At 40.7% G+C, this 18,436-nt stretch overlaps 1 protein-coding gene across 1 annotated transcript in view; it reads right to left on the bottom strand.

Annotated features, from left to right (window-relative positions):
- Positions 1-18,436, bottom strand: part of CEP41 (centrosomal protein 41) — a 61,618-nt gene that overhangs the window by 6,142 nt on the left and 37,040 nt on the right. The window contains exons 6-10 of the mRNA XM_089676866.1: positions 12,659-12,815; positions 12,225-12,394; positions 6,694-6,761; positions 5,308-5,422; positions 390-608 (exon numbers count right to left, since the gene is read on the bottom strand). Coding sequence (XP_089532992.1) covers positions 390-608; positions 5,308-5,422; positions 6,694-6,761; positions 12,225-12,394; positions 12,659-12,815 — 729 coding nt within the window. The remainder of the gene's footprint in view (positions 1-389; positions 609-5,307; positions 5,423-6,693; positions 6,762-12,224; positions 12,395-12,658; positions 12,816-18,436) is intronic.

The raw sequence follows: 18,436 nt of genomic DNA, 5'->3' as shown, positions 1-18,436 counted from the left end.
AGAAAAAAAAACAAAACATGGGGGCAATCTATAAATTTTAGATGTTTTCTCTGATCAATGGAAATTCCTGCTACCCTCTAACCTAAATAAGGTACATTAACCTGCTGCACGTATGTGAAAAAGTGGACATAAAAAACACAGGGGGAGATTAACTAAAACTGGAGCACTCTGAATTTGGTGCAGCTGTGCATGGTATCCAATCAGATTATATCTTCAGCTTGTTCAATTAAGCTTTGACAGTAAAACCTGGAAGCTGATTGGTTTCTATACAGAGCTGCACCAGATTTTGCACACTCCAGTTTTAGTAAATCTCCCACACTGTGTTCTACCAAATGACGAGTTTACATTGATGAGAGACTGGTTTAACACTAATGGAATTAATTGCTTACTGGCAGTGTCGGCTGGCATGAGCATTTTCTCCAGATGTTGTTCTATTTTTTCCAGGTCTTGGCCGGAAAATCTCAATTTGTTCTCAGGTGGTAAGACAGGTTCCCTTGGTGTGGAATGCTTGCGTGCAGACTTAGGTTGCACTGGCTGAGTTAAGCAGGTGACTGGAAATGTGCCCGTTGTGAGGCCATCTGGGAACTTTTGTGCTATAACTTTCAGACCTGTAAAAAACCAAGTGTAATATATAATCAATAATGTAATTACCTACTCAGATTCCACCTTAACTCAACACACATCTGTCCAGAGCACATTATAATATGTAGATAAGGCCTCATATGCACATGGGCCAGTTTTGGCCAATCCGAGCATTTTCAGGTACCTGGGAGATACAATTGTAGCAAAATTTATGACATGCTTTAAATATGCAGCAGCTGGAAGCTACACCGAGGGGCACTCCTGTTTAGGGTTGTATAGCACATACAGCACAGAATAACCCAGGTTTTGGGCATATGTCCCTAAGCACTAGGGACATATGTCCAAAACCAGGGAATTCTGTGTTCAGGACATATGTCCCGAGTGAATATGACCCCAAACACAAATGCCGCTCTATACAGAGACCAGCTGCCTCATATTTCAGCCTGTCATAGATCTTGACAGGCTACTGGCAGCAGCATTGGACACTACACCAAGAGATGATGCACAGGGGCCATGCCACCCGTATGCATATATTCTTATAATGTGTGGATGTAGGGCAGGTAATGAAGAATGCGTACATTGCTGTCAAGTATAGCATTGGCCAGAATACTTTCAGAGATTTCTGAAAGCTCTTACACACCTAGAAAAAATAGGGGATGATACTTTTAGGCCCCATTCACATCTAGCATTTTACAAATTGGTGTTTTGCGCATGCTTTTTTTCCATTTCAATGGGCTGTCCTACACACGACAAACAAGGCAAAGTAGCTCATGGAGCTTTTTGCCGTGTTCAGTTCTTCACGTTTTTTTGCACCTCACAATCTGCTGTGTTTGTTGTGCATTTTTGCATTTGGCAAAACACTTGTCTGCTTACTGCGTTTGGGTGCCATTAACAATGAATGGCACCGCAAATGCAATACACGTTTTTATCACATTTACAAAGCACACAGGTATGCATGGAGCCCTAAAGTGAAACTATTCTTAATTAAACGAATACAAAATAAACAGAGGGAATAATGCAACATTGTTGAAAACATATGAATAGTATGGTAGTGACATTAGGCCTACATCTAGTATGCCAGTAAGTTTTTATCTTTATTTTTTTACAGAGCATATCATTTCATCAATAGCCTCCCTTATCCTTAAATATCCAAATAATAAGCTAAATATTTAGAATTGCACCTCTGATTAACACAAACTGACATATATACACCATCAAATGCAAATTGACAGTGACTGTGATTGTGACAAACACACATTAGCTATGCATGAGCTATGCACTTGACAGGGAACTCATCATTAAAAGGATGTAAGGTCACCTTGATGTGTTTACCGACAAGCACTCTCCCATTCATCCTATGTGACCAGAAAAATATAGAAGCTACCATGGTGAATTTTTATCCAACTCTTCCTGAAGCGTAAACAAAGTGACAGAAAAACACTGGCTTCGCATATACTGTACATTGCCCAGGCTATCATCCCTGCAGCTGGGAAATTTCATGGAATAGTTTTTGTTTTACTTACATTGGCAGTAAAATCCAAGAACTGCCTCCCTAGTAAGAAAAGGTCATAACAGAAATAAAAGAAAAAACGTAATAAATCAAATGTAATAAATAATTATGTTTAAAATGGAAAGCACTAGTTTGTTTTTGCTTTGTCTTGAGCCACAGAGAAGCCATCATCTGATATCCCTGGATTCCAGAAAAAGGGGAAAAAGGCTTTTTAAGACCTCTAGAATGTGCAGGTCATATTTTTAAGGTGAGATCACATCCACAATGAAGCACTCTTTGGTGGAGGAAGTGTGGAGTGCATCACAGAGAAAAAAATTCAGATATTTGCCAGCACCTGGAACTGATAATATTGTTGATTGTATTTATGTGATGTGGTTTTGTGTGATCACGTTTAAGATTGAAGGTGGATTTCCTATATTAATATATGGTTCTTTCCCATGGTATACTATTTAGAAGTAGCTCTGCACTAATGTAGAGTGAATCATAACAGACAGGTATTGTCAGGAAAAAGGCTCAACTTTTTTGCCATAATTGTTTGTATTTTCAGCAGTAAGAGACAATTAAAGCTGAAAGTAATAGCTCAAATAAATGTTTGTTATGGCAAATAAGATATGTGCTGTACCTTAGTGACATGAGCCTAAATACTGTAGCGTCTTGACTAGCAAGACCTTAGAGATCTGTGCCTAAAGCAGGGTACACATGGGGAGGTTTTTTTTTTGTTCAACCCAACGGGCTGAATGAAAAAAATCTGAGAGGTCTCTGTACTACCTAAGCAATGTTAGTGTTGCAATCTCCCCCACTGAGCTATTGTGTTCTGACAGGGAAAGCCCACCCCTCCAGAACACACTGCCATTGGCTGCAAGCTCCGATTGGATGCTGGTTTGCCAGCATGTCCATTTGATAAAAGCTGGTCATTAGACTGGCTTCTGTCGGATGGGCTGCTGTACACATGAGAAAAATGTCTGCTTGTTTCTGTTGAACCGGCCAATATTTGGCCTATGTGTACCAGTCTTAAGGCATAAAAAATAAAAGGGGTGCTGTAAAATTGCATCGCAAGAGCGAACTGAACAAAAACTGTTCAGTCACTTCCCAACTCCAGAAATTAAAAAAAAAAATCAAATTAAAAGGAGAAGTAGGGCCAAAGTTCTTTTGGCCCTACTTCTTGTGGGGATCAAAGGAGTGCACTTCATTCTATCGTCCTGCGACCCGCATTGAGCATTGGCTGACGTCACTAAACCATTCCAGGCTCTGGATTCCTGACAGGCAGCTGGCTCAGCCTCTCAGTGAGCAGCCGAGAGCCTGAGCCAGATGCCCCCCCCCCTCCACAGCCTGGTGCACCAGTGTATGCTGGAGGGGTAGAGCAGAGAACTGGAGACTGACAGTCACTGCCCTCTGCTCACTGAAGAAGGCAATTAGTGGTCTTTGATCATTCAGTTCTCAGTCTTATAAGTGGTGGGGGAATCGAAGCTGAACCCACATAGGTGAGTATAAATCTTTGTTTCTTGTAATTTAGAACTTCTCTCTTTTTTTGGGTCAAAAGAGCTCTTTTTTATAAAAAGGTAAACATACTGTATATGGAATACAGAGGAGCAATAAGAATAACATCATACCATAATACATTCTCAGTATAAGGAATGATAGATTGCATAAATAGCATAGTCATGAGGCAATGCAGAATGTGAGGATAAAGAAAAGTTACCAATTATGAGTCTTCAGTTTCATCCACATTAAATGTGGAGGGTTGTTCTAACCATCTATCCCATGTCTTATTGTATTTGGCAGGAAACCATCTGTGCATATACTGTATATTACTTTCTTGTAGGGTAGGGTGAGATTAATACCAACAATCCAATGCCGGAGTGTCGGGGGCAAAGCCCTAAGCCAGACCCTTGCTATCAGCATTCTAGAAACTAAAAGTGTTTCTTGAAGAAAAACATGTAAATGTTTATCACTGTCTCGATTGAGAAAAAGCCCCAGAAGACATTGTTTTGGGCATAGAGTTAGAGGGGAATCCATGTAGGAACCGAATCACCTGGGTCCAATAACCTTGTATGACCGGGCAAGACCATATTAAGTGATAGAAGGAGCCTTTTGAATTCCCACATCCAGGGCAAGAAGGGTCATAACGGGGCCAGTCGTTTGCTAATTGAACAGGAGTTAGGTAGCCTCTATGTAGAATATATAGGTGGGTGAAGCGGTCAGAGAGTTTTGGGGAAACCAGTTTGCTGGATTCTAAGACATCCTCCTATTCGTCATCCTCCACATCCACCATCCATTTAGTTTTTAACCAATTGGCTAAGTCCGCAGACGTTGGCTGGAGAAGAGAGTTATAGAAAGTGGATGTTAGTTTTTTGGGGTCATTAACCAAACATACACCAAGTAAACGGAGAGACTCAAGGGGTGGTAGTGAGTCTCCAAATTGGGTATGTAAATCATGACAGAGCTGGAGATAATGAAAGAACATGGAGTTGGGCAGTAAGAATTCAAATTTGAGATCCTGGAATGACTTAATACCACTGGATGTAATCATGTGTGATTTCAAACTTCTCTTTTAAATATTTATGTCCAGGGGTGAACAGAAATCCCTTATTCCTCGCTCCAGATGGCTCCTTCTAGTGCTGGGACCAGTCCCCCCACAACCTGCTCTGTAAACTATGACCAGATCAGGTAGCACTTTAGCCTCCTCCGCATACCATACAGGGCTAATGTCTCGTTATGATGCTGAGACTCTGCCCACAAACTGGAGCTTCAGGAAGTAGGAGAAGGTAAAAAGTAAGTGGCAGAGCCTGCACTTTGCACCCCTGGACATAAGGAGCACTACTCACTACAGGAGTTATTTTTATTATTTTTTATTTTTAATTCCTCTTGTTGGGCTTTAATAGTTAAAGCTCTACACACTCATAGGCCCTCAGAAAGTGGTCTCTTGTTACATAGCAATCTCTTTTCTGTCAAAGCTGCTTGAAAAGTGGCATTGGATGCATCATTACCCCATCTTCAGAAGTGTCATCACAGTTAGTACACTAGGACCCTAGGATGCTAGGGTTTCAGGAGGCAGCAGGGTGAGGTTTTGAAATCAGAATATGAAGAATATCTGCAGAAGTTACACAAAACAGGTAATATACAATATAAACTTTGATTATCCTGATTTATACCCTCTTTTTACGGTCATTCATTTGAATTGTGCTTGTTTTAACTAAACATAGAATAATTCTTACCTCCAGAAAGCATAAATAGATTCTCAAATCCTCTTTCACACATTGTTGTAGCTGCTTGACTGGCTATCCTCTCATCTTCATCATAAATAATAATGATTTTGCCTTGTGCATTTTTCTGAACATGAAAGTTAAGGTAAACCTTTTTAGCAAGTATTAAATCATAGCCTAGCAATAGGAAATGCAACTACTGCAAGCAATATGACCAGCTGGACAGGTGCAGTGTTAAAGACTTTCCAGTAAGCCATTCAATTGGTTTCTTTGCCAACGTAAATAGAAATAATCTTTAATGCCAGATGTAATCTTAAACTTTTTTTTGCATTGAGTGTGGAAAATGTTAGAACCTCCATTGTGTCTCACTACTGGGGAGATTTGTCTTCCTGTCCTGGTGACACTACTGGGAGAGAATTGGAGAGGAAATTGCTCCACTGGGGGACACAGTAATCATAACATGACTAAGGATGGACTTTCAATCACACAAAGATGAACATGTGGAGGTGATGGTCACTAGACCAACCGTTACACCTATGCCACAGCATAGGAATGAGAATGTGGTAAGGGCAACTATATTGCCAGACAAGATATCTGACGTGTCCATCGCCCCTGTCTTTTTAGAGTATGTGGGAAGAGGCAACCATCGCCCCTGTCATATCTGGGCATGTGGCAAGAGAAATCCATTACTCTTCTCATTCCTGGGCATATGGCAATAGGCAACCATCTCTCTTCTCATTCCTGGGCTTGTGGTAAGAGGCAACCATCCCTCCTGTCATATCTGGGCATGTGGTAAGACGCAGCCATCACGCCTATCTTAACTGAGCATGTAGTAAGAGGCATCCTTCACCCTTGTCATATCTAACCATGTGGCAAGAAATGACCATCAACCCTTTTGTTGTATCCAAATATAAGGTAAATGGCAATAAACACCTGTCAATACACCTTAACATGTAGTAAGAGGCATAGATCACCACTGCTGTCTTTTCCAAAGTGGCATTTTTTTCATGCGTGTTAAAAGTTTTGTTCCTCTTTTATATGAAAAAAAAGGAATAATCCTTTTCAGTCAAAGATTTCAAAGCATGCAAAACACACATGCTAAACACAACACGCTCTGTGTGAGCAAGTGCTATTCATCCCATATTCAGTGGAGAAAAGCAAGCATATCTGGGCTTTTACACTGCTAACATCCATCAGCCAGGGTGTAGAAAATATAGTGGGGAATCCCTCAATCATGAGGATGGTGGATGTCTCAATGGCAATTATTCTGAGACATTTTCCTGTCTATGGCCATCTAATTCACATCACTAGCAAAAAATCAGGCCAGTCTCCTTCTCAGAAACCCATAAAAAGGTGGGCTTCTAAAGCCGAAAATATAGATAATAATATAATGGATACAAAATTCAAGATTTCTTGTGTGAAGGGATTCATTGTCCTGGACAGCATGGCGGTGGGATAGTGATAAGCTGCAAAAGAAGAAGAAAAAAAAAAAAACTTATGAAGAACACATGAGAAGAGATTGTGTACATATGAATGGTGACTCTCAGTAAACATTACTCTACATACAGGTGTGCAATAAAAAAAAAACATCAAGATAATCAGGATAACAATATAGGTTTGTAATCATAGCAACAGAGATATCCTATCATTGTCACTAGCACTATATTGGCTAACCAGCTTCATCCTATACTGGACTTTATTATGCACAACTATAGGACTTTGTAGCTGTACAACTTTAACCATTTAACCTTGTACAGAATCTCTGCCAGCAATGTTAGTATTATCACCTGCTTGTCATATTGACTTAGGACAGTCATATCCTGCTGGACAAAAATTGGGCCCTACCTTGCTGGCATTTATGAATAATTCAGTTAACTGTAAATGGTCCAATAGGCACACAAGTCTGTCACATCTGGACTTCCATACCTAGGTGTCGTTACAAGGTGTCCAATATTTACAGTTGTGTTCAAAATAAAAGCAGTGTGTTGAAAAAAGTGAATAAAGCTCAAAATCCTTCTAATAGCTTTTATTTCCATACACACAAATGCATTGGGAACACTACACATTCTATTCCAAATCAAAACTCGAAGAAAAATATATCAAATTTGTGTTGTTCCTCTAAAAACAATTGAAGAAAAGTGAATATTAGACTGTTCAAAAAAATAGCAGTGTTTGCATTCTTCTTTACAAACTCAAACATTCACTATATAAACTGAAAAATGTTTGAAGATTTTGCTTTCCTTTGAATCACTTAATTAATATTTAGTTGTAGTCGCACTGTTTCTGAGAACTGCTGTACATCTGTGTTGCATGGAGTCAACCAACTTCTGGCACCTGTGAACAGGTATTCCAGCCCAGGATGATTGGACTACATTCCACAGTTCTTCTCGATTTCTTGGTTTTGTCTCAAAAACTGTATTTTTGATGTCACCCCACAAGTTTTCTATTGGATTAAGATCTGGGGATTGGGCTGGCCACTCCATAACGTCAATCTTGTTGGTCTGGAACCAAGATGTTGCACGTTTACTGGTGTGTTTGGGGTCGTTGTCTTGTTGGAACATCCATTTCAAGGGCATTTCCTCTTCCGCATAAGGCAGCATGACCTCTTCAAGTATTCTGATGTATTCAAACTGATCCATGATCCCTGGTATGTGATAAATAGGCCCAACACCGTAGTATGAGAAACATCCCCATATCATGATGCTTGCGCAACCATGCTTCACTGTCTTCACAGTGTACTGTGGCAGGAATTCAGTGTTTGGGGGTCGTCTGACAAACTGTCTCCGGCCACTAGACCCAAAAAGAACAATCTTACTTTCATCAGTCCACAAAATGTTGCGCCATTTCTCTTTAGGCCAGTCAATGTGCTCTTTGGCAAATTGTAACCTCTTCAGCACGTCTTTTTTTTTTTTTTTTTTGTAACAGTGGGACTTTGCGGGGGCTTCTTGCAGATAGCTTGGCTTCACATAGGCGTCTTCTAATTGTAACAGTACTCACAGGTAACTTTAGACCTTCTTTGATCTTCCTGGAGCTGATTGTTGGCTGAGTCCTTGCCATTTTGGCTATTCTTCTATCCATTCGAATGGTAGCTTTTCGCTTTCTTTCACATCTTTCAGGTTTTGGTTGCCATTTTAAAGCATTTGCGATCATTTTAGCTGAGCAGTCTATCTTTTTCTGCACTTCTTTATATGTTTTCCCCCCTCCAATCAACTTTTTAATCAAGGTACGCTGTTCTTCTGAACAATGTCTGGAACGACCCATTTTCCTCAGAATTTCAGAGAGAAATGCACTGTAACAAGCATGTAAAACATTTGCTGCCTTCCTTCCTTAAATAAGGGCAATAATTGCCACCTGTTTTTCAAAGAATGAATGACCTCACTAATAGAACTCCACACTGCTATTATTTTGAACATGCCCTTTTCAATTAGTGATTCAATTACACAGAATCAGCAGCATGCATGTCATGACTGTTGGGTCTGTTGGATTTCTATTACTCTACTACACCTGCTAATAAATTATTTGCCATGTAGAAATATCATTTCTACCAAAAACAGTGATTGATCAGGTTAGTGATGTCTGACTGCTATTACTTTGAACACAACTGTATATTGCACTACATTAGTATATATACACTATATTGATAAAAGTATGAAGACGCCTGCCTTTAAACTCACATGAACTTTATTGTTGTTCCAATCTTAGTCTGTAGGGTTCAATATTGAGTTGGCCCACCCTTTGCAGCTATAACAACTTCAACTCTTCTGGGAAGGCCGTCCACAAGGTTTAGGAGCGTGTCTATCGGAATGTTTGACCATTCTTCCAGAAGCGCATTTGTGAGGTCAGGCACTGATGTTGGACGAGAAGGCCTGGCTCGCAGCCTCCGCTCTAATTCATCCCAAAGGTGTTCTATCAGGTTGAGGTCAGGACTGTGTACAGGCCAGTCAAGTTCCTGCACCCCAAACTTGCTCATCCATGTCTTTAAGGACCTTGCTTTGTGCACTGGTGCACAGTCATGTTGGAACAGGAAGGGGCCATCCCCACACTGTTCCCACAAAGTTGGGAGCATGAAATTGTCGAAAATGTCTTGGTATGCTGCCGCCTTAAGAGTTCCCTTCACTGGAATTAAGGGGCCAAGCCCAACCCCTGAAAAACAACCCCACACCATAATCCCCCCTCCATCAAACTTTACACTTGGCACAATGCAGTCAGGCAAGTACTGTTCTCCTGGCAACCGCCAAACCCAGACACGTCTATCGGATTACCAGAGAGAGAAGCGTCTCCACTGCTCTAGAGTCCAGTGATGGTGTGCTTTACAGCACTGCATCTGATGCTTTGCATTGCACTTGGTGATGTAAGGCTTGGATGCAGCTGCTCGGCTATGGAAACCCATTCAATGAAGCTCTCTACGCACTGTTGTTGTGCTAATCTGAAGGCCACACAAAGTTTGGAGATCTTTAGCCATTGACTCTGCAGGCAGTTGGCGACTTCAGCGCACTATGCGTTTAAGCATGTACTGACCCCGCTCTGTCATTTTACGTGGCCTACCACTTCATGGCTGAGTTGCTGTTGTTCCCAGTTATTTCCACTTTGTTATAATACCAGTAACAGGTGACAGTGGAATATATAGTAGCAAGGAAATTTCATGGATGGACTTATTGCACAGGTGGCAACCTATCAAGGTACCACACTTAAATTCACTGAGCTCCAGAGAGCAACCCAAGCAGTCTGCATGCCTAGATGCTTGATTTTATACACCTGTGGCCATGGAGGTGATTGGAACACCTAAATCCAATGATTTGGAGGGGTGTCCCAATACTTTTGGCAATATAGTGTATAACTTATGCTTTGGACTTAATTCTTTCTTTCTTTCTTTCCTATGCAAAAAAATTATATTCTAACAGAGCTTTGGTTTTAAAAAGATCTAAACACCTTTTGCCTACCCTGCATTGCTCCTTATATCAACGCCAAAGAAATTGTAATATCCTAGGCAGCCTATTTATAAAGCATTGCTGAGCAGAACTAATGTACAGCACTGCATTTTTCACTCTCTGTAATCCTCCTTGCCGACTAGAGTAGGTATAGAAAATAATCATTCCCCTTTAAAATAATCACATTTCTTGCTTTGCAGCCTGAAATGAAGACAGGCACAGTTTTTGCTTTATCCAGCTGTATATACTCAGTGCAATTTATAACATCCAAGTGAAAGATATAACACCAACATGTCAGAAACATTTTTACAAATTCAAAAACAAAATCACTGAATTGGATAAAGGATCACCTCCCTCCTAAAATGACTTCTAAACTCAATCAGGTGTAGCTAATCACCTTCTCAGTGGCACAGAAAGCCATCTGACTTTCAACTGTGATCAGCTGCGGTCATTTTGACTAGCTCAGCATGAAAAAAAGCTTTCCGGGAACATTTCAGTCCCTGATAGTACAACTAAAGCAAACAATTGGCTATGTGTGGTAAGGCACTGTCAAAAGATCTCCAGGATAAAGTTGTGGACAGGCACAAGTCAGGAGATGGATTTTGAGAAATGAAAATTTTAAAGGCTTGATCAATGCCCAAAAGCACAGTGAAGTCTACTATTAGGAAGTGGAAGATATTTTGTACAATACAGACCCTCCCTGGATCAGGACGTTGCTTCAAACTGGATGAAAGAGCCAGGAGGGAACTGGTAAAAGAGGCTACCAAGAGGCCTACAGCAACTCTGAAGCAGTTGCTGGAATTTATGAAAAACAGTGATGACTGTGTGCATGTGACAACAATATCACAAATTGTCCACAAATGTGGCTTGTATGGGAGGGTTACAAGAAAAAAGCCCCCCCCCCCCCCCCTCACAAAAGGCTGACTGAGCTTTGCCAAAACGCACCTTGAAAGTTCTCAGGTCACATGGAAAAAGGTGTTATTGTCAGATGAGACTAAAATGGAATTATTTGGCCTCAACACTAAATGATACATCTGGTGGAAATCCAATACAGCTCACTGTCCAAATAACACCATTCCTACAGTAAAGCATGGAGGTGGTAATATCCTGTTATGTGGGGTTCTCTGCAGCAGGGTGTGGAACACTTGTCAGGATAGAAGGGAAAAGGGATGAGACAAAATACCATCAAACTCTTGAGGAAAATCTGCTGCCCCCTGCCAGAAAGTAGTCAATGGGAAAAAGGTTTACTTTCTAACATGACAATGACCCAAAGCACACAGCAAAAAATAACCACACAATGGTTGAAGAAAAAAAAAGGTGAATGTCCCTGCATGACCTAGTCAGAGCCCAGACTTAAACCCCATTGAAAATCTGTGGAATGACCATAACATTTTACTGAACTTAAGTAGTTCTGTAAAACAGAGTGGGCAAACATTGCAAAGTCTAGATGTGTAAAGTTAGCAGAGACATATCCCAACAGAATAAAGGCTGAAATTAAAGCAAAAGGTGGTTCAAAAAAATACTGACACAATGGGGTGATCCTTTATCCAACTCAGCTATTCTGTTTTTGAATTTCTTATATTTTTTTTTTGACATATAAATACAGCTGGATAAAACAAAACTGCGCCTGTTTTCATTTCAGGCTGCAAGGCAACAAAATGTGATTATTTTAAAGGGGGGGGGGGTGATTCTTTACTACACCCACTGTATTTTGTACTAATAAGGACTTTTTGTGACTCTTCATATCCCTTTTTGTGACTTCACTTGCGAATTGAAGTGTTCTTTTTATTCGATCACAAGTGCTATCATTCCATTTATGAAAAGTCAAAGACTGCTTGGTTTAGCTGCTGCCACAACTTCACTACTTTGAGACATGCAAAATTACTGTAGATAATAGTAGTACATAGCAACAGAATTAAAAAAAAAAAAAAACAAAACCATTGTGCACATTGAAAACATTGGGCAGTAACAGCTGTGCATGATATTTTGTTCTAATCTTACCTCCAATAACATGGCACTGATCGTAGCAATCTCTGTCACGTACATCCAGAAGAAGGTATGGGGAATCTGGGTATGGTTTGTCAAGAGACCCTGTGCTTGGAGAGGGTGCTTGTTTCGATTTTTTCTTTGGATCACTATCCAGGTCCAATTCTCCTACTCCACTAATAACACTAAATGAGAAAAATGTACATTTAAAACTAAAAAAAAAAGCAGTGGTGCTCATAAACATAACAGCAACAATGTGCATAATATTCAGGTGTCAGGAAAGAGAGAGTAGTACAGAGATACAGGAAAAGGGGCTACTTCTGGTAACATGAATTGGGGGGTCTTCATTTTAACTGGTACAGTGATTTTTTTAAAGTCTGCCTACATACAGTATGTACAGTTGTAATACATTATTATATACATTTATAAAGTACTTTAGTATCACTCACCTCTGCAGAGTGGAGCGCGCAGAGCTCAAGGATTCCAAACTTCCTATATTATCAATCAGCTCGACAGGGCTTAAAGGAACACTGCCAGGGCTGTGTTTGCCATTGGTCCGGTCTGTTGCTAGCTCTGTATCTGCCTCTGACATGACTGAACTGTTATCTAAAATAAATAAATAAAAACTCAAATACGATAAAATATTTTATGTGTATATATATATAAAAGGCAAAAGGTTTTTACATTCTATTCTATGCATTAAGGTAAAAAATCTTCTGTGCACAGTTCCCTCCTCCAGCCCCCCCCCCCCCCCCCATCTCATTCCAGCACTGTGCTAGAGAACAGCAGCTCTCTGCACTCTCTCTTTCCTCACTGGCTCTGGAGCAAAAAGGGAGGGGAAGGGGGGGGGCAAGGGAGAGGCTTAATAGAAGCATAGGAAAGTGAGGCAAAACAGACCGAGTGGTCCATCGAGTCTGCCCCTTTTTATTTTGGAGGGGGGAGGGGTTTGTTTGTTTTTTTGTCCGAGTATAGATCTGTGCCTGTCCCATGCATGTTTGAAGCTGTTTACTGGCTTACTACCTCTGCTGGAAGTTTATTCCAGGTATCAACTACTCTTTCAGTAAAATAGTACTTTCTGAGATTAGTTGATGAACTTTCCTCCAGTTAGTTTAAGGTCATGTCTTGGTGTTCTTGATTTTGGTTTCATGTTGAAAATACTGCCGTACTGAATCTTATTTACTCTCTTGATGTACAGTCAGGTCCATAAATATTGGGACATTGGCACAATTCTAACATTTTTGGCTCTATACACCACCACAGTGGATTTGTCATGAAATGAACAAGATGTGCTTTAACTGCAGACTGTCAGCTTTAATTTGAGGGTATTTACATCCAAATCAGGTGAACGGTGTAGGAATTACAACAGTTTGAATATGTGCCTCCCACTTGTTAAGGGACCAAAAGTAATGGGACAATTGGCTTGTCAGCTGTTCCATAGCCAGGTGTGTGTTATTCCCTCATTATCCCAATTACAATGAGCAGATAAAAGGTCCAGAGTTCATTTCAAGTGTGTTATTTGCATTTGGAATCTGTTGCTGTCAACTCTCAAGATGAGATCCAAAGAGCTGTCACTATCAGTGAAGCAAGCCATCATTAAGCTGAAAAAACAAAACAAACCCATCAGAGAGATAGCAAAAACATTAGGCGTGGCCATAACAACTGTTTGGAACATTCTTAAAAAGAAGGAACGCACCGGTGAGCTCAGCAACACCAAAAGACCCGGAAGACCACGGAAAACAACTGTGGTGGATGACCAAAGAATTCTTTCCCTGGTGAAGAAAACACCCTTCACAACAGTTGGCCAAATCAAGAACACTCTCCAGGAGGTAGGTGTATGTGTGTCAAAGTTAACAATCAAGAGAATACTTCACCAGAGTGAATACAGAGGGTTCACCACAAAATGTAAACCATTGGTGAGCCTCAAAAACAGGAAGGCCAGATTAGAGTTTGCCAAACGACATCTAAAAAAGCCTTCACAGTTCTGGAACAACATCCTATGGACAGATGAGACCAAGATCAACTTGTACCAGAGTGATGGGAAGAGAAGAGTATGGAGAAGGAAAGGAACTGCTCATGATCCTAAGCATACCACCTCATCAGTGAAGCATGGTGGTGGTAGTGTCATGGCGTGGGCATGTATGGCTGCCAATGGAACTGGTTCTCTTGTATTTATTGATGATGTGACTGCTGACAAAAGCAGCAGGATGAATTCTGAAGTGTTTCGGGCAATATTATCTGCTCATATTCAGCCAAATGCTTCAGAACTCATTGGACGCCGCTTCACAGTGCAGATGGACAATGACCCAAAGCATACTGCAAAAGCAACCAAAGAGTTTTCTAAGGGAAAGAAGTGGAATGTTATGCAATGGCCAAGTCAATCACCTGACCTGAATCCGATTGAGCATGCATTTCACTTGCTGAAGACAAAACTGAAGGGAAAATGCCCCAAGAACAAGCAGGAACTGAAAACAGTTGCAGTAGAGGCCTGGCAGAGCATCACCAGGGATGAAACCCAGCGTCTGGTGATGTCTATGCGTTCCAGACTTCAGGCTGTAATTGACTGCAAAGGATTTGCAACCAAGTATTAAAAAGTGAAAGTTTGATTTATGATTATTATTCTGTCCCATTACTTTTGGTTCCTTAACAAGTGGGAGGCACACATGCAAACTGTTGTAATTCCTACACCATTCACCTGATTTGGATGTAAATACCCTCACATTAAAGCTGACAGTCTGCAGTTAAAGCACATCTTGTTCGTTTCCTTTCAAATCCATTGTGGTGGTGTATAGAGCCAAAAATGTTAGATATGTGGCGATGTCCCAATATTTATGGACCTGACTGTATTTAAAGGTTTCAATCATGTCTCCCCTTTCCCTTCTTTCCTCCAGACTGCACATGTTAAGTTCCTGAAGTCACTCTTGATCTATTTATCCCCCAGATCTTTCACCATTTTTGTTACCTACCTGTGGACTTGTTCCATCTTAACAATATCGTTTTGTATGTGAGGTCTCCAGAACTGGACACAGTATTCTAAATGAGGTCTAACTAAAGATCTATATACAGGAATCAGGACCTCTTTCCTCCTGCTGGTGATGATGTATCCTAGAATTCTATTCGCTTTCCCCATTGCCTGGCCAAACTGCTCATTTTGCAATAATCTGCAATAAGTACCCCCAAGTCCTTTTCCTCTGAAGTGCTGGCCAACACTGTACCCCCTATGTTGTACTCTCTCAATTGGTTCTTTTCCCCTAGATGTATTATTTTACATTTAGAAACATTGAACTGCAATTTCCACTTTTGTGACCAATCATCCAGCAATGCCAAATCATACAAGAAAAATATTTAAAGAAAAAATATTTTAGCTGCGCATGCATCAATATCAGATTCTAAATGAAATACAAAAAAGTCCAAATGTTATATTACTTTTTGGCACAAGTATTCACGTGGTAATTATCGGATAATCTAAGCGATTTATTTTTAAGAAATATTTATGATTTATGTCACCTGGTGATCACAAGACTGGACTGAAACATTTGGACTTTTTTGTATTTCATTTAGAATCTGACATTGATGCATGAGCTGCCAAAATAATTTTTCTTGTATGTGTTTAATAATTTAATGTGGCAGCATGATATTTGTAACACTGATATAATTATATAAGTGATTTATATATTTTTTAGGAATTGGCAGTATTTTGAGGCACAGACTTTATTTAATTTGAAGGTTATATATTGTTGGGGATATTACATATATTTTAGCGCAGTTTTTGGGAGACTTTACACTTGTATGCCAATGCCAAATCATGTTCCATGTTACAGACACCTCCAGGGATATCAACCCTATTACACACCTTTGTGTCATCAGTACAAAGACATACCTTACCCAGCAATCCTTGGGGCTGCTCTGTACAAAACCAATGCACAGAGCAGGTAAATATAACATGTTTAAAAAGGGAAAAAAAAAGCATTTTTTTAAATAGCAATCACTTTAAAATGGCCATCAAGTGTAATCATTCAGCAGAAAAAGTGAGTAGGTCACGCACACCAGTGGTCAAATAGATCTAGCTGATTTATGAGACAACAGCCACAACAGCGCAGAGCACAGATGCATACACAGGCAATTGCAGCCAATATCAATGACCACTGACATTTCATGTTCTGTTTTAGTTTTCGGATATTAATCAGCACCTGCTTCATGTACATTAACGTCTAACACCAGGCAAACAACTGAATACAATGTTTTTTATTTGATCTGCCAAAAGATTTGAAATAGTGGCCAGCCATTCTTGTGATAAACACACAACTGCTACTTCCTGGCCTATCATTACTGCTTCCTGGGACATCTTTCTGCCCACAGGACATAGTTGATGATGATGCTGTTTTACAACCCAATTATCAGGTTGGAGGCACAAAAGTGACATAGAAAGTCAACAGGAAGATAACTGCCTAGAGCCAAAATCAACAACAGAAGAATTGGCACAAGGGACAACCCCCCCCCACAGTCAGTAAGATGTGTCCCTTTTGTTGATTTCTCTGTTAGTAGTAATCTTGCACTGTCCCCCACCCCTTCACCCCAAGAATGAAACAGGATCTATGAATTGAGGAGAGATGCATTAATAGCTCAACATTCTCCATTCATAGAACCTGCTTCATTCATAGATGCTGTAGTACAGTTTCTATGAATGGTGGACTGACATAGTCAAACTCTTTGAGGAAAGCCTGTGACAGTCCCTTAGTATTAACTCCTGCTGCACTGGAAGACTACGGGAGCAAGGTGGGGAGGGGCTTAAGGACGGAGTAAGATTACTACTAACAGAAGAGGCATCAGCACAAGGGACATGACCTACTGAATGTGTTTTGTGTCCCTTGGGTTGATTTTTCTGTTTTTGATTTTGGCTGCACATAGGCTTTAATTCAAACTACACTTCATCAGTTCAGTTTTACATTGTTAAAATGTCTATAAATCTGTACTGACTCTACAGAATTACAAATCCTTTGGCAGGTAAACCTATAAGCATATGCATTTCAACTGTGTATAGTGCAGTATGCGTGGAGTTTCACTTTTCAAGAGATAGTAGATTAGATGAAAATCTAATCAGCCATGATAACTGCCTAGTTCACCAGCACCTTTAGAGTAGATTTGTCATACAAAAAGATGTGTGCTAGGAGGGGTGATTTTTTTTTTTTTGGTGGATGGGATTTGTGCTAGGAGGGGGAAATTGCCGAGACCAGATTCCTTTACAGACACAGCCTCAATCTCAATCCGTACAGTGTGTACCTGGCTGCTATGTCACAGTTCTGACTATTGAAACTTCCAGATTAGAATGGCAGTGCAGTTGCAGTAGCCAGTTACACACTGTGCAGATGGAGGCGGTGTCTGGGAGGGAATCCAATCTCAGTTATGCTGAGTGGGGAGAAGGAGATCTGCTGAGTTCCTAGGCTGTGTGCAGGGCAGGGATGGAAGGAGGAGCTCTGTTGAGTGTTCTGCCAGCGTGACCCTGTCCTCTTCTCTGCTGACCACTGATCTTTACCCTGATCCCCCTGTACCCTGCCCTGCTGACCCCAGTACCCTGCCAACCCCTGTACCCTGCCTTACAGACTCCTGTCTTCTACCCTGATAATGCTTGTTCTCCATCTGCTCTGTGACCCCTGTCCAGTGCATTGCTGAACCCGGTCCTCTGCCCTACTGACTCCTTGTACACTGCCCTACTGACTCTTATACACTGCCCTGCTAACACCTGTATACTGCCCTAATAAACATCTGTACACTGTCTTACAAAATAATGACCTCTGTACACTGTCCTGCTGACCCCTTGTACACTGCCTTACTGACTCCTATACAATGCCCTGCTGACCTCGCATCCTCTGCCCCTCTGACAATTTTTTACTGCACCCAAGCATCAGACAGGTTAGATCTAACCCAGTCATAAACCGACCACAGATCTCATGGAACCGTTAGACAGGCTTACAAAATCAGATTATGAAATCTGCAGGGTTCTGTCCTAAACATAAGCACACTGCAGTTCATACAAGCACTTCTGTTTAGAAGAATTGAGAAGGGAAAAAGGAGGTATGACTTTAAACTCTGAAGTATATTCCAGCCAGTTTGTTTCCCCTTGTTGTGAATACAGTATGAGAACTTTAACACCTTCAAAAAAGCCCCCCCCCCCCCGTTCACTCTATACAGACATTTACTGTTCTGTGTATATCGGTCAATCTGCCCATAGG

Source organism: Staurois parvus, unplaced genomic scaffold (assembly GCF_062004578.1).
Source record: "Staurois parvus isolate SC_StPar_1 unplaced genomic scaffold, SC_StPar_1.0 ptg000175l, whole genome shotgun sequence".
Lineage (NCBI taxonomy): Eukaryota > Metazoa > Chordata > Amphibia > Anura > Ranidae > Staurois > Staurois parvus.
This window is presented reverse-complemented; position numbering and strand designations above follow the sequence as displayed.